At 34.7% G+C, this 13,913-nt stretch overlaps 2 protein-coding genes across 2 annotated transcripts; both read right to left on the minus strand.

Moving 5' to 3' along the window:
• Window positions 1-4,335: 4,335 nt before the first annotated feature.
• LOC107563039 (vacuolar protein sorting-associated protein 26A-like) lies at window positions 4,336-7,859 on the minus strand. The gene is made up of 7 exons (XM_016247814.1): window positions 7,794-7,859; window positions 6,793-6,899; window positions 6,426-6,590; window positions 6,180-6,286; window positions 5,320-5,388; window positions 4,577-4,719; window positions 4,336-4,449 (listed from the first exon to the last, which is right to left on the minus strand). Exons 1-7 carry the CDS (start codon window positions 7,857-7,859, stop codon window positions 4,336-4,338), a joined length of 771 nt encoding a protein of 256 aa, XP_016103300.1.
• Window positions 7,860-9,089: 1,230 nt separating this feature from the next.
• Window positions 9,090-12,561, minus strand: LOC107563064 (serglycin-like). Its single transcript, XM_016247850.1, has 3 exons — window positions 12,408-12,561; window positions 11,211-11,349; window positions 9,090-9,629 (listed from the first exon to the last, which is right to left on the minus strand). The coding sequence occupies exons 1-3, from the start codon at window positions 12,472-12,474 to the stop codon at window positions 9,365-9,367; spliced, it is 471 nt and encodes a 156-aa protein (XP_016103336.1). The 5' UTR covers window positions 12,475-12,561; the 3' UTR covers window positions 9,090-9,364.
• Window positions 12,562-13,913: the final 1,352 nt, after the last annotated feature.

Below are 13,913 nucleotides of genomic sequence, written 5' to 3' on the forward strand. Positions count from 1 at the left end.
AGTCAAGATTGGAAATATTTAGGGGAAATATATCATAGTCTATGAAGTGTATTATAGACTATGATATCAAGAGAATACGTTCGCTATAACATGTGCAATATTGAAGGTTAATCATTTTTGGAAAGTGGCACAAACTGAAACTACTTGCGGGGTTTGACATGTAACGTTACAAACAGTTCTAATCAGCTCTGTGTCCGAAATCGCTCCCTATACTATGCCCTTAAATGGGGCACTATTTGAGGGGACAGACATTTTTAGTGGCGTCCGAAACCTTAGTGGACATTATCGAGTGTACAACCAAAGAGTATAGAAGACCAAGAGGCGAAACTCTGATGCTTTTTGGGTAACAGCCACTAGGTGGCGCTTCGGTAGCGCGGCCGCCATTTTGGGGTGAAAATACCAACTGGACAACCGCACAGATACACAGAAACAGACAGAATAACAACGAAAGAGAGGTCAAAGTGGAATAAAAGAACGCAATGTTGGACAATCCACTGCAAAAACTATCAGTGTGACAGTAAAAATCTTGCCTTTCATCGTTTTCCCAAAGACCCTGACAGGTAATTATTCACAAAAGTGTCAAATATTGTGTGTTTTGAAGGGGGACGTATCGCTGTCTTATGCACCTGCTAACTTGAACTGTTTTTAGTCTAGTAGTAAACTTAAATCCTTGTAGGAACTGCTGGTCCTAGCCATAGAAACCATAATAACGATTTATAGGGATATGACACTAAGTAATGAGCTTATGCAACTTTACACATTTACTATTACTATATTATTATTTACTATTACTCCACTAGGTCTGAAATATATATTGTACGTTTTAATCCCCTGGAACACTCTACAAACGTGATGATCTAGATTAGAACATGATGCATTGCTGTGTCTCTGTCATAATTAATTAACAATTTTGGAGAAAGTGGCTGTACGTGTGTGTGTAAGTGTGTGTTTTTTACATAAAAAAGTTTTTTTTGTTTACAGTCTTCCTTTAACGGACATTAAGACAATACTGCAAAAACAGTTTACTGTCAAGCTGTTATATATTTATTTTCCAACATTCCTAATTTTTCTGTCATTCAGTGATGATCTAGATTAGAACATGATGCATTGCTGTGTCTGTCATAATTAATTAACAATTTTGGAGAAAGTGGCTGTACGTGTGTGTGTAAGTGTGTGTTTTTTACATAAAAAAGTTTTTTTTGTTTACAGTCTTCCTTTAACGGACATTAAGACAATACTGCAAAAACAGTTTACTGTCAATCTGTTATATATTTATTTTCCAACATTCCTAATTTTTCTGTCATTCATTTAGTTTCATATGTTGGTATTAATTCAGTGTGTATAATGCTAACACTTCAACTTAAAATATTTTCAACCGAAACTGACATGGTTTCTAGAGAGCAAAAGGTTTTGTGAAAAAAGGGAAGACTTTAAAATAAAATCTGTAAAATAAACTGTTAAAAGGGTCTAAAACTAGTCTAGTGATTGTGCGTTATTGTTGTCATTGTTCAGGCTGTATTTCAGCTTTAATGTATGGTTTTTGTTTTAAACAAAGCAGCTGATAGTTGCCATAGCGACCGCTAGAATCTAGTGGAGTGCCGAGTCGCGTTCACTCCAGAATGGCGGAAGCGCAGGGCTGCTGCTGCAATGGAACGTTCTACCGAGTTTCGCCTCTTGGTCTTCTATACTCTTTGGTACAACTGATGTATGCTCAAAGGCTAGATAATACCTGGATAATAATACTAGATGCTAATAATAATGCACTGTGAGAGTGAGAGTCGTCTCCCCAGAAGGCGGCGAAACAATTTCACACTAGAGGGGCTGTATACAAATACAAATTTATATAAAAATATTAAAGCGTTTACAGACTTTCTCCGTTTTAATTGCTTTTTGTTTCATAGAAAATCGAAGAGTATCAATATAATGCTCCATTTCCTTCCTAAAAGAAAAAAAAACAATTTTATTTTGCATGAGAACTTACATTTGTGAATATGAAATTTTGCATGTAAAACAATAAGATTTATCATGTAAACGTGACTGTGCTTTTCTTTGCTGTTCTCCAATATACCAAATAATACATCTTTCCATAACAAAAAATGATTATCAATATTTTGTACAATAAAATTACATTTTGTCAAAATAGTTTTACAAAAGGGCAATGCCAAAACAAATGTACCACAGTTTCAGGGCAACTGACACAAAAGGAGCAACTAAAATCAGTATCAGATTTAAATTTTACCAAATAATATTTGGCTGGGTAAATCCTGTGTATAATTTTGAATGATTCTTCCTTAACCTTGTTTGTAATTAAATATTGATTAGGTATTAACCAAACCTTTTTCCAAACAATATTGTCTGTCAGGCGATTCCAATATGAATAAACATAAGGCACCGGTAAACTAAATTCACCATGACTTTGCTATGGTGATCTATAATAGATATTATATATATAGATCAGTGGTCCCGACAGCTCCAAGTCACTATGGTTTATCAAGTTTTTCTAGGTAAAACATGGTTTGAAAGATGGATTTTTAGCACCTCTCAATAATAACATTGATATTTTTATAAATACATAGTGTAGCTGTAAGTATAAACTTGCATTTTTATTTGACATTGGCAGATAAACAAACTATGACTTGATATGTACAATTTTTCAAGAGGTACAAATGACTCCGTTGCCATAGCACAACTATTCAATCAGTTCTCCAAACACTCGTTATGTCTTTTCCATTGGGGCACTCGATGGCTTTGTACACAGACATTTCCATTAGTAATGTAGTGTGAGTTTTAAAATCAAAGCAATAGAAGAACGGAGAAAAAAAAAGTGAATACATTTGGTTTTAGAGTGAAATCAAAAACGGTTTCAAAATGAAAAGGTCCAAATAAACATTTAATCCATAAACCACAAAATATGCAAGAGCACATTTGCAACAATGAAAAATTGTTTAGATCAGTGGTCCCGACAGCTCCAAGTCACTATGGTTTATCAAGTTTTTCTAGGTAAAACATGGTTTGAAAGATGGATTTTTAGCACCACTCAATAATAACATTGATATTTTTATAAATACATAGTGTAGCTGTAAGTATAAACTTTCATTTTTATTTGACATTGGCAGATAAACAAACTATGACTTGATATGTACAATTTTTCAAGAGGTACAAATGACTCCGTTGCCATAGCACAACTATTCAATCAGTTCTCCAAACACTCGTTACGTCTTTTCCATTGGGGCACTCGATGGCTTTGTACACAGACATTTCCATTAGTAATGTAGTGTGAGTTTTAAAATCAAAGCAATAGAAGAACGGAGAAAAAAAAAGTGAATACATTTGGTTTTAGAGTGAAATCAAAAACGGTTTCAAAATGAAAAGGTCCAAATAAACATTTAATCCATAAACCACAAAATATGCAAGAGCACATTTGCAACAATGAAAAATTGTTAACATCCCTCTTTGTTAGGAAACATTATAGCAGGATGACATGCAAAGGATACAACAAAATTCCATCATTTCTCTGGGGCGTCTAACAATTTAGATGGTATGAAATGTATTTGCAGCAGAGATGATATTTAGCAATAAATAGCAATGCATCATCTCAGAAATTCACTTTTACTACTAAGCCAGTATGTTATTCAAAACTGGGCTGACAAGTTGAATACATGTGCCCAATATAATTACACAAACTGTCCTAGTTTTATAAAGCTTCTAGTCCAAAACTTCTTTAAAATATTTTATATATATACTTTTTTATTTCAAGGACAGAATTCATTTAACAAAGAGTATTTAAGAAACAAACAACAGAGAAGATGGCTAAACAAGTTAAATAGAAATGTTTTACAACATTAAGTGGATTGCAAATACAGTGTAGCCTGGGTGCCATTACATTTCTTGACCTTTTTAATTAAACTGACACCATTGCCTTTATTAACTGTTACTATGCACTCAGATTCAGCGGCTAGCATGCATGAAGAAGCTCTTTAAAATGTGTTTAGTTCTATGTGTTTCTGCTCTATGATGTGGAACATAGAGGATACCAGTGAGTGCACTTTTAAAAACATTTCTTCATCTAGGGAGGCGTGCAACCTTCAAGATGTGCTAGATTACTTACATTGTTTCCAGTGCTTTCTAAAAAGTGTCCTTGTATACTAACAGATTGCTTGCTGTAGACGGCAGGGAGGACCGAGCCAAATCAGGCACAGTTCATCACCATAAGCTGTGAGGGGTGACCATGTGAACAGCGATCTGCTTGTATGTTCGGTGGAAGATGTTCTCCTCTCCTGCGACTGGTCACTGAGAGGTATGTGTGTCCCTGGATGGTTGCTTTCCAAAACCCGCTCACATTTCCGGCTGCTCAGCAGAGAGACTCGGCCGAGGCTCAGGTGACTCGTAGCGCTGATGGAAGTTCTGTTTCCGCAGTTTCTCTGGTGCCTTCCTCCACAAAACTATTTCCTACAAATAATACAAATCATTCTATTCACCTTGCTGGACAAAGAGACACTGAAAGTACAATTTTTATAGAATTCTTATAGATTTTATATAATTTTTTTTCATACTGTAAATTTGATTACAACTGTACCTGCTGTTTGAAGTATCTCCTATCTTCTTCATCCACAAGCACCAAGTTCAAAAAGTACCTCACAGAGAACTTCTTGTTTACGTCTCTCATTGTGGGTGTAAGGTCATAACCAGCCAGGAAAAGGCGAATAGGAATGGATTCACCTAGAAATAAATTTTTAGCGCAGTAGGAAGAAAAAAGTCAGTTTAGGAATAATGAAACTGGCAATATATAATATAGATGTTATATGAAGCATTGAACCAGTGTTAGTATCTTTGAAATACAATTTTTTGAATATTTTGAATTACATTTCATTTTAGCTGAAGTTTTAGTAATTTGGTTGTTTAGTCATTTTTGTTAGCTTTATTTTTTGTATAGCTTTTATAAATTTTTAATTTCAGTTTTAGTTAGTTTATTACATCAAGTTAAACTAAATGAAAATTAGATGTTTCTGTGGCAACTAGCCGAAATAAAACGTTTAAGTTCTTTTTTTTATTTCAAGTAAAAACATTTTGTATGGCTTTAGTTTATTTTACTATAATAACCCTGCCTTAAACTGAATGTGATGATTCATGCACGAAAGGTTTAATGAATGGTTTACACAGAAATTTGTTCTGTTTTGATTCCTGAATGAGGCCCATTATTATGGTCTACTTGGCATTATTACTCCGTCTTCTGTAGTAACTATTAAACTTTTTAAAAGACTCATCTACACTCATATCATTACAAAATGATACAGAAAATGGTGTGAAGCAGCTGCTCACCTTTCACTGGTGCTCCATCCATAATCTCATATTTGGCCACAGTCTCTGTCTCAGTAGTTGTGCTCGGCCCTAGAGAAGCATGTCACACGATGCACTTCAATCTTACATTATTCAGCACCAAATGAGAAATTAATGAATTTTAAGTGATTAAGTTATGGGAAAAAAACAACTAAGTTTATAAAAATGTATTACAAATATACTATTGTTCAAAAGTTTGGGGGCAAATTTTTTTATTAATTTTTTTAAATAAAATTTTAATATTAGATATTTTATGTTATTAATGATTTATATTTCAAATAAATGTTGGTCTTTTGAACTCGTTTTTTAACATTTTTTAATGTTGCTCTTTTGATTAACTCCATTCATCAAAGAATCCTGAAAAAATATATCATGGTTTCCACAAAAATATTAAGCAACACAATGGTTTTCAGCATTGATAAATTCATAAATGTTTATTGAGCACTAAATCAGCATATTAGAATGATTCCTGAAGGATCATGTGACACTGGCTGCAGTAAATTCAGATTCACAGGAATAAATTACTTTAAAATATAGTAAAATAGAAAATATTATTTTTGTAATATGTAATAATACTTCACAATATTACTGTTTTTACAGTATTGTTTTACTGTGTTTAATGCAGCCTTGGTGAGCAAAAATGCTTCATAAACATTTAAAAAATCTTACCAACCCCAAACTTTTGAATGGTAGTGTATATAAAGAAATGTTCTTGTTTAAAATAAATAACATGCAAAAGAAACTGGACTACTATAAAATGTTCTTTAATATTTTTTCAAAACAGTCATGCATAAATCATATTCACATATGCGTGTATAAAACAACACAAAAGATCATCATACCAATTCCCGTCATTTCTTTCTTAATCAACTGAAGCTCCATGTGTTGGATTTTAATCCGTACAAGTAAGAAGTAGATTTTACCCACAATTACATCTTTGAGGTGATACCTGATAGGCAAAAAAACTTTTGTTAGCTCATTTAGACTAATAATTTTAAGCCAATGAATCCATACATACTTAGAATTACTCAGCAACTCACTTTATGTAACTAGGATTAAATCAACAGTAAAGTTTTAAGTGCACTTACTTGGATTTATTATATTCAAACTCTATATGTAGGCAGTCTTCAATGCCCACTTCCATTTTGATAGAGCTGTTGACGTCAGGGTAGGAGGCCAGCTGATGCACAATGAGGTCATACTCCTTCACCAAATCAGACAGCCTCCTCACAATTGTAACTTTAAGGAAATACCTGCAGAGATATAAAAAGCATATGATCTTCTGACTTTTCGAAAAAGATACGAGTTTAAATTAAAGCCAGGACAAATTTGAAAGATTAACTGTGTCCTAAAGCAGCAGTCAAAAGACAAATAATGTGATTTTTCTCATTAGTGTTTGGCCAAACTTAGCCACGATGAAGGGGGGAAAAAAACATCTGCAAAGTCTTCACTAACCTCAATCGCACATTCGCTCCAACATAAGACTCGTATGGCTTTTCCACCTGCATGAACTCAAAGTCATAGCTGCGGTTCTGTGTCAGCTCTCCGGGCAGAGCGAGCTCCTTCACAAGGTTTACAAACTCATGAGTATTGCTTTTATCACTGAAGAGCTCTGCATGAAGGGAGACACACACACTTATGCAGTGGCTAGACAGAAAACAAAATACATTGCATGCAGCAATCAAAAATTTGGTTTTAAGATGCACTTTGATCCTTAAATGATGTAATTTCTTTTAATGTCACCAAATGTTTCTTGTTCTAAAGATGCCTGACAAAACTTTTTGCTATATGAACTATTGTTACACTGAATGGCATTTTCGTTGGTGTCTTCCGTTTTACACAGTAATTTTACACATAAATGAACATATGTTGCTATTAGCTTAACTGTTAAATATGTCTCAATACAAATATAATCACATCTATGGAATAGCTAAAGGAAACGCCGACGCAGTGCGGAAACCGTCTAACTATCATGTGCATTGCATTGCTCAATATCCATACGGTACTGCAGTGCAGATTTGTATACTTACAAACAGCTTCACTTTAGTGAAAAACAGCATGAACTCGGTATCTAGTTTGGATTTAACCTTCAGCTTTACAGATGTTTTTAACGGTCCTGGAGGATTTGCGTGGATGTAAGTTTTTTAAACAAGCTCAAGATGTACATATGCTCCATTAGAGCCAATTTTTACAGTCACTAGAGCCCGTTTACTGTGTTTTATCGCTGACTGATATGATAATAAGCAGCCTCCCCACCCAATCCTTCACGACTTCCCTGGCCTACTTCAGACTGGATACACTGCAAACATGTTCGCCAGGATCGTGAGCTATTATTCCAGAGGGAATAAGGCAAGCGGTGTAGTAAGTGCAAGAATTTTAAACATTAAATGCAGTCTGAATTAACGCTCACCATTTCAGCTCCGTGGCTTTAGCTTTAACGCAGTCCTCCTCAGTACAGCTTCCACTGGATCCCCTGAACGGACTGGGACCGACGGGAACACAGCGTGTGAGCGCTGAAACATTAACCGTGCTACTGGATTTCAAAATAAAAGTTTTTTTATTTTTTATTATGTTGGTAAGGTTTTTGTTCTTACTTTCTCAGTTATTAGTTTTATTTTTATCCCATAATTAGTATAATCATATTTTGTAGCTATTGGATAAAGTAAACAATAAAAGCCCAAATAGCATGCATCTAGACATTATTATTATTATTATTATTATTATTATTATTAATATATTTCACACACTCCTTCACATACATTTAGTTTAGATATATTCGTGTTGTAATATTAAAAGCAGCCATATCACCCTGCAAGACTGATTGCCCACTGAAGCTAAGCAGGGTTGAGTCTGGTCAGTACCTGGATGGGAGACCTCCTGGGAAAACTAGGTTGCTGTTGGAAGAGGTGGTAGTGAGGCCAGCAGGGAGTGCTCACCCTGTGGTCTGTGTGGGTGCTAACGCCCCAGTGTAGTGACGGGGACACTATACTGACAAAAAGCACCGTCTTTCGGATGAGACATTAAACCGAGGTCCTGACTCTCTGTGGTCATTAAAAATCCCAGGATGTCTTTAGAAAAAGAGTAGGGGTGTAACCCCGGCATCCTGGCCAAATTCGCCCATTGGCCTCTGATCATCATGGCCTCCTAACCATCCCCATATCTGCTGATTGGCTTCATCACTCTGTCTCCTCTCCACCAATAAGCTGGTGTGTGGTGGGCGTTCTGGCGCAATATGGCTGCCGTTGCATCATTCAGGTGGATGTTGCACACTGGTGGTGATTGAGGAGATTCCCCCCTTCTATGTAAAGCGCTTTGAGTGCCCAAAAAAGCGCTATATAAATGTAAGGAATTATTATTATTATTAAAATGCGAGAATTTGTCTTTTTTCCATGCACCTAATGTTGGTAACAGGTTGGTAACAAACAAACAAAGAAAAGAAAAACTTTTTTTTATTTTTTTATACTTTCAGGCATTATTTTGTACTCTATTTGTGTCTGTTGTGATTATTTCAATAACTGAATTATACAATTTATTAAAGGTTTAGTTCACCCAAAAATGAAAATTAGCCCATAAATTACTCACTCTCAAGGCATCCTAGGCGTATATGACTTTCTTCTTTCAGACGAATCCAGTCGGAGTTATATAAAAAATGGTCTTTGATCTTTCAAGCTGTTTATATTTTTTTTTACAAAATTCTATCCAAACATTTTATTTAAATTGCCTCTGTTGAATTGAGTAATATTTCCATTCCAAAATTAAAATTATTGTTTTAATACAGATCATGGGTCACACTGTGGACATTAAGAGTAAATAAAATTATAATAATAATAATAATAATATAAAAGTTTCAAAGTTGAAGAGCAAATAAAAATAGATCCTTACAATGCAAACTGGAATAAAATACACTTTTGCAGATCATGTCACATTTTAAGAATATATATTAATTATATCTGTGACCAAAAAAGCAGCATCCCGTATGGTTCAAAAAGAAAAAAACAAAAAAACAAATGAGATGTAATGTAGCCCTTTATGCAATAATGTCTTCCTCTTTCAAATCCTGTTTAGAAAGCCAATCTATTTTCTGAGTTGAAACATATTTGGCGTAATCGATGTCTCCACTGGACTCGACAGTCGATCCCTCCTCTTCATTCTTGTTGAGTTCTTGCTCTGGACCGTCTCTCATCAACTGCTGATCCATACTGATAAAAGGAGCGAAGGTGTCTGAGTTACCTGAACCCTCTCCTGACTGCTCCTCCGTCTCAGGAGTGGCTTCCTCTGTGCTAACTGGGAATCTGTTGGAAACAATAGCACAAAGTCATTCTAGAGCGCTCCAACATCCTCTCAGCCCTTCCTGTAATTTTGCTGAGAACATAAGGAGCCCATTTCTTAACCATCTCACTGACCTCTCCACTCTAGACTTAAAAAAACAAAATGGAATGTCTAAATAAAAATGACATATTCCTTGTGACAAGCACTATGTTTAGAGTAGTACAGGGAATATATTGGGAAATGTAACCGTTAACAAAAACAGTGGGTGAACATTGGGACAGTTAACCCAAAAAAGACATTTCTGTCATTTATTCACACTCAAGTTGTTCCCAACCTGTATGAGTTTCTTTCATCTGTTGAACGATAGAAGATATTTTGAAGAAACCAAATAGTTGCTGGTAGCCATTGACTTCCACAGTATGGACAAAATTACTATGGAAGTCAATGGAGACCAGAAACAGTTGTTGTTGCCAACTGTTTACCAACCAGAATCTGGTTGCCAACATTCTTTAAAATATCTTCTTTTGTGTTAAAAAATAAAATAAAATTGATCAATAATGATGACAAAATCTTCCTTTTTGGGAGAACTATCCCTTTAATTTACTGAGAAATATGCTAGTTATCTTGTTGATCTGTGAGATATTATGTTTTCCGGCTATGAAGATCATGAACACTTTGAGGAGATCCAGCTGCTGTGATGTCAATGTGATTGATGTGTGGAAGGAAGTGATTCAGCTTGAGAAATGCTGAGTAAAGGCACAATCTGAAGAACTAATTAAAAAACATTGATGTTACACTGATATCAATAAAACCATAATCACATTGTTTGATTAGCAGAAATGATGAAGCATTTGAGTGCTTTATCTAGGACCTTATCTAGTTATATAATACACAACATTTGTTGTTGCAGGAATGAGAACTAAAAATGTATATTTGACATTATAAAACCTTGCAGAAAACATCTGTAAAGCCTTATGAATATTTATATTTCCAAGAAAAGACATAGTCTAAACTACTTTCAGCAGAAATAATCTGCACTGGCAAGAAAACGATAACAGAGATTTGAATCATGTGGTGAAGCTTCACAATCAATATGTCACAACATATGAGTGATTCGGGAAATGGCCCTGACGTTCAACAACTTCAGCATATTTTGTTAAATAGTTTCATTTCTTAAACATCTCATCTAATCTTCATTTTCTATTTGATACTTAATGAGGAAGCAATCAGTACTTCCTGTAGGTAGAAAAAAATCTCTTACAGTTCATTCTGTTTGACAGACCCCTTTGTTTACTTGCTGGTTGTTATTTTAACACCCTGATAGCATCCCTGAAGGATTTCTTTAAAAGCCCTATACGGGTACGTAAAAACTCCATCTTCCTCTTGCAGATTTTGAAATTATTAGACTATTGCTGGATGATTAAGCTGTAACACAAGATATGACAGCAGGGATAGTGGCGATATGATTTTTCGTTGTGCTATTAAAACTAAATCGAATTAAATGAAAGTTAATTTGTAGAAGTGGCGTGCATACATCCTGTTAGTTTTGACTAATCTTAGACATAAATATGAATATTTTATATATGAATAAACAGGCAACTTACATGTGTTTTGCAGCAGAAGGCGGAAGTCGAGAGCTTTGCCCTGAGAGGGGCACCAAGGGGCCCATCTGTGTGACACAGTTTGCATTCTTATGATCCGGGTTGCATTTCACCCACATATACCTGCCTTTGTATGGGGCTCCTGTGTTCAGGGATAATAAAGAATGACAGATGAGGGGCTTGTCAGACATTAACACCGTCCTCAAACTCCTCTGGAATGATTTGTTAATAATGAACATGCCAGATTAGCCTACTTAAATATCTTCTGTGTTTTTATTATGTAGCCTATTTTGTCATTTTTAAGCACAAATTGTATTTATAAATAGATTCAGTATGTTTTAAGTTTTTATTTATGATGTATTATCTTATGCATTGTCTGTTTGTTTGTTTGTTTGTGTATTTTTATTATGTATTATATTGAATTCCGCCGAAGAATATCGTGCTATATGACATTTTTCTCTATATGAAACAATTTCCTGCAGCTGCTACCCAAACTAACAACTCCAAGGAGTCGATTCTTTTTAGTGAATCAAAACCATGCTTCACATTGCAGTGTAGTCCGAAATACGAACGAATGATTCTAATGAGCCGGATCTTTTTAGTGATTCAAAACCACACATCTCGACCAATAGTCCGGTCTCTGCTGTTGAAATAAAATGATTTAGGCTAATCGGCAACAGCCTGCCGAGCACAGTATGTGGAATAAGACACAATAATCTAAATATTTCCTCCTCAAAAGTATTAAAAGATTAGTTGATAGACCCGTTAATGAACCGGATATCGGAATCGAAGAACAAGTAAATTATGACTTCCACACTTATTTTAAAAAAACATTATTAAGCTAGCCTACTAAGTAATGTCAGTATGGGAAACGCTCGATATAATGAAAGTAAATGATTTTTCTTTCTTTTTAATTGACTAATTAAAAGCGTCATGTCAAGCTTAATTATAACAGAGCTGGATGTATATATGTTTTCAGTATAACTGAAAAATGGATTTGACAGACAACTACTGGTGTTGAAAGTTACTTCAATTTATTTTATTTTATTTCCTTAAAATATAATTTATAATGATTTCCTTTGAACTTTACATGAAGACACGCAGTTTCTAAAACCCAGAAACACTTTCCGTAACAGTCCATTAACCTTATACTTTATCATCTATTTTAACAACTGATCTTAAAATGCGTGAAAAACTTACCCAGTCCGATGTCCCCAAAAAGGCATATTATTGCCAGTGCCAAAGTTATTCTGTGGTAAATGCTCATTCTGTTGTCCCTGTCAAGCAGAAGATGCGAAAGAAAATGTCTTCAGATGAACGTCGGACAAGAACTTTTCCCAGTTCAATAGTAGCCTATGTAAAAGACCCTGCCCATGTGTGCGTCATTGTTTCCTGAAAGCAGCCTACAGCAGCTCGGTTTGGCAAGGTTTCTCAACACTCAATCCTAAAAAACACCGAGTACTAGCCAACTAATACACACAGGAATCCAAACGTTGTTTTAAAAATACACAACAGGAATGGCAAAACAAGTTAGATTAAAACGAAACAAAAAATATGAGAAAAAAGGTCCAATGAGAGAACCATAATTTGATTCACAATAAAAAATGATTTTAGAATGTATGTGTTATCAATCCATAAACTAATAAAAAGGCATTGGAAAACTGAAAGCTAGAACCTAGCTAAAGTGAGTGACAAATGGCTAATTAATTTGCAAGTTTTATAATGGAAGTGAGGTCAGTCCATCATTTATATGCTCCAGGTTTATGGATTTGCTCTTATCTTTAAAAAGTGAAATCAGTTATTTTATTTTTAATCTCTGTACCCTATAGTGTGTCAGGCACAGACTGTATTTTGAAGTGAGAGGTATATGTTGCTATAAACATGAGCATCTGAATACATTTTTTAAATATATGTGAAACAGTAAAATATAGTGGAGCAGTGTTGTGCACAGTATATACAGTGGGGAAAAAAAGTATTTAGTATTTTCTCCCACTTAAAAAGATGAGAGAGGCCTGTAATTTTCATCATAGGTATACCTCAACTATGAGAGACCAAATGAGAAAAATTCCAGAAAATCACATTGTAGGATTTTTAAAGAATTTATTTGCAAATTATGGTGGAAAATAAGTATTTGGTCAATAACCAAATTTAATCTCAATACTTTGTTATATACCCTTTGTTGGCAATGACAGAGGTCAAACGTTTTCTGTAAGTCTTCACAAGGTTTTCACACACTGTTGCTGGTATTTTGGCCCACATATTTCAAGTATATTGATCTGATATCTCAAGAACAGAGCGTGTAATTTCAGGTTTGGTAAAGCTTCCTCTGACCAAGACATATTTGCTCCTTGCAGAGACTTGACTAAAACTTCCTTTGGGAAAACTCCTGCACTCTATGCATCTCTTCTTTAACGGTTACTCAGATAAAGCTATGACAAAATTCAGTGTATTTATTTTTTCTTTTTAACATCCACGCAAGAGGTTTCTTTAGTTTAACCTAACCTAAAACTGATCACACAAACTGAAAGGATTATTATAGACAAAACCACTGGGTTTTACTGGATTATAATGTATGAAAATGAGAGTAAAAATTAATTTAATAAACAAATTTAAACTGCAGCAAGACTCTTATTGCAGACTCTAGTTGATAATTTGTGAAAACGTTGCATTCAACCGTAGTCAGTGATCTATCCTGGTAATTATTTG

The sequence above is a fragment of the Sinocyclocheilus grahami genome, unplaced genomic scaffold (genome assembly GCF_001515645.1).
Source record: "Sinocyclocheilus grahami isolate Dianchi unplaced genomic scaffold, SAMN03320097.WGS_v1.1 scaffold855.1, whole genome shotgun sequence".
Classification (NCBI taxonomy): domain Eukaryota; kingdom Metazoa; phylum Chordata; class Actinopteri; order Cypriniformes; family Cyprinidae; genus Sinocyclocheilus; species Sinocyclocheilus grahami.

What these genes read in the sequence shown, in the direction of transcription:
- LOC107563039 (XM_016247814.1), bottom strand. Translation starts at nt 7,859, where the DNA reads ATGTTTCAGCGCTCACACGCTGTGTTCCCGTCGGTCCCAGTCCGTTCA. An exon ending in GGAGCGAATGTGCGATTGAG is followed by an intron (nt 6,591 to 6,792) that starts GTTAGTGAAGAC and finishes ATATCTCTGCAG; the next exon opens with GTATTTCCTTAAAGTTACAA. An exon ending in TTTGAATATAATAAATCCAA is followed by an intron (nt 6,287 to 6,425) that starts GTAAGTGCACTT and finishes TTTGCCTATCAG; the next exon opens with GTATCACCTCAAAGATGTAA.
- LOC107563064 (XM_016247850.1), bottom strand. Translation starts at nt 12,474, where the DNA reads ATGAGCATTTACCACAGAATAACTTTGGCACTGGCAATAATATGCCTT. An exon ending in TTTTGGGGACATCGGACTGG is followed by an intron (nt 11,350 to 12,407) that starts GTAAGTTTTTCA and finishes CCCTGAACACAG; the next exon opens with GAGCCCCATACAAAGGCAGG. An exon ending in CCTTCTGCTGCAAAACACAT is followed by an intron (nt 9,630 to 11,210) that starts GTAAGTTGCCTG and finishes TGTTTCCAACAG; the next exon opens with ATTCCCAGTTAGCACAGAGG.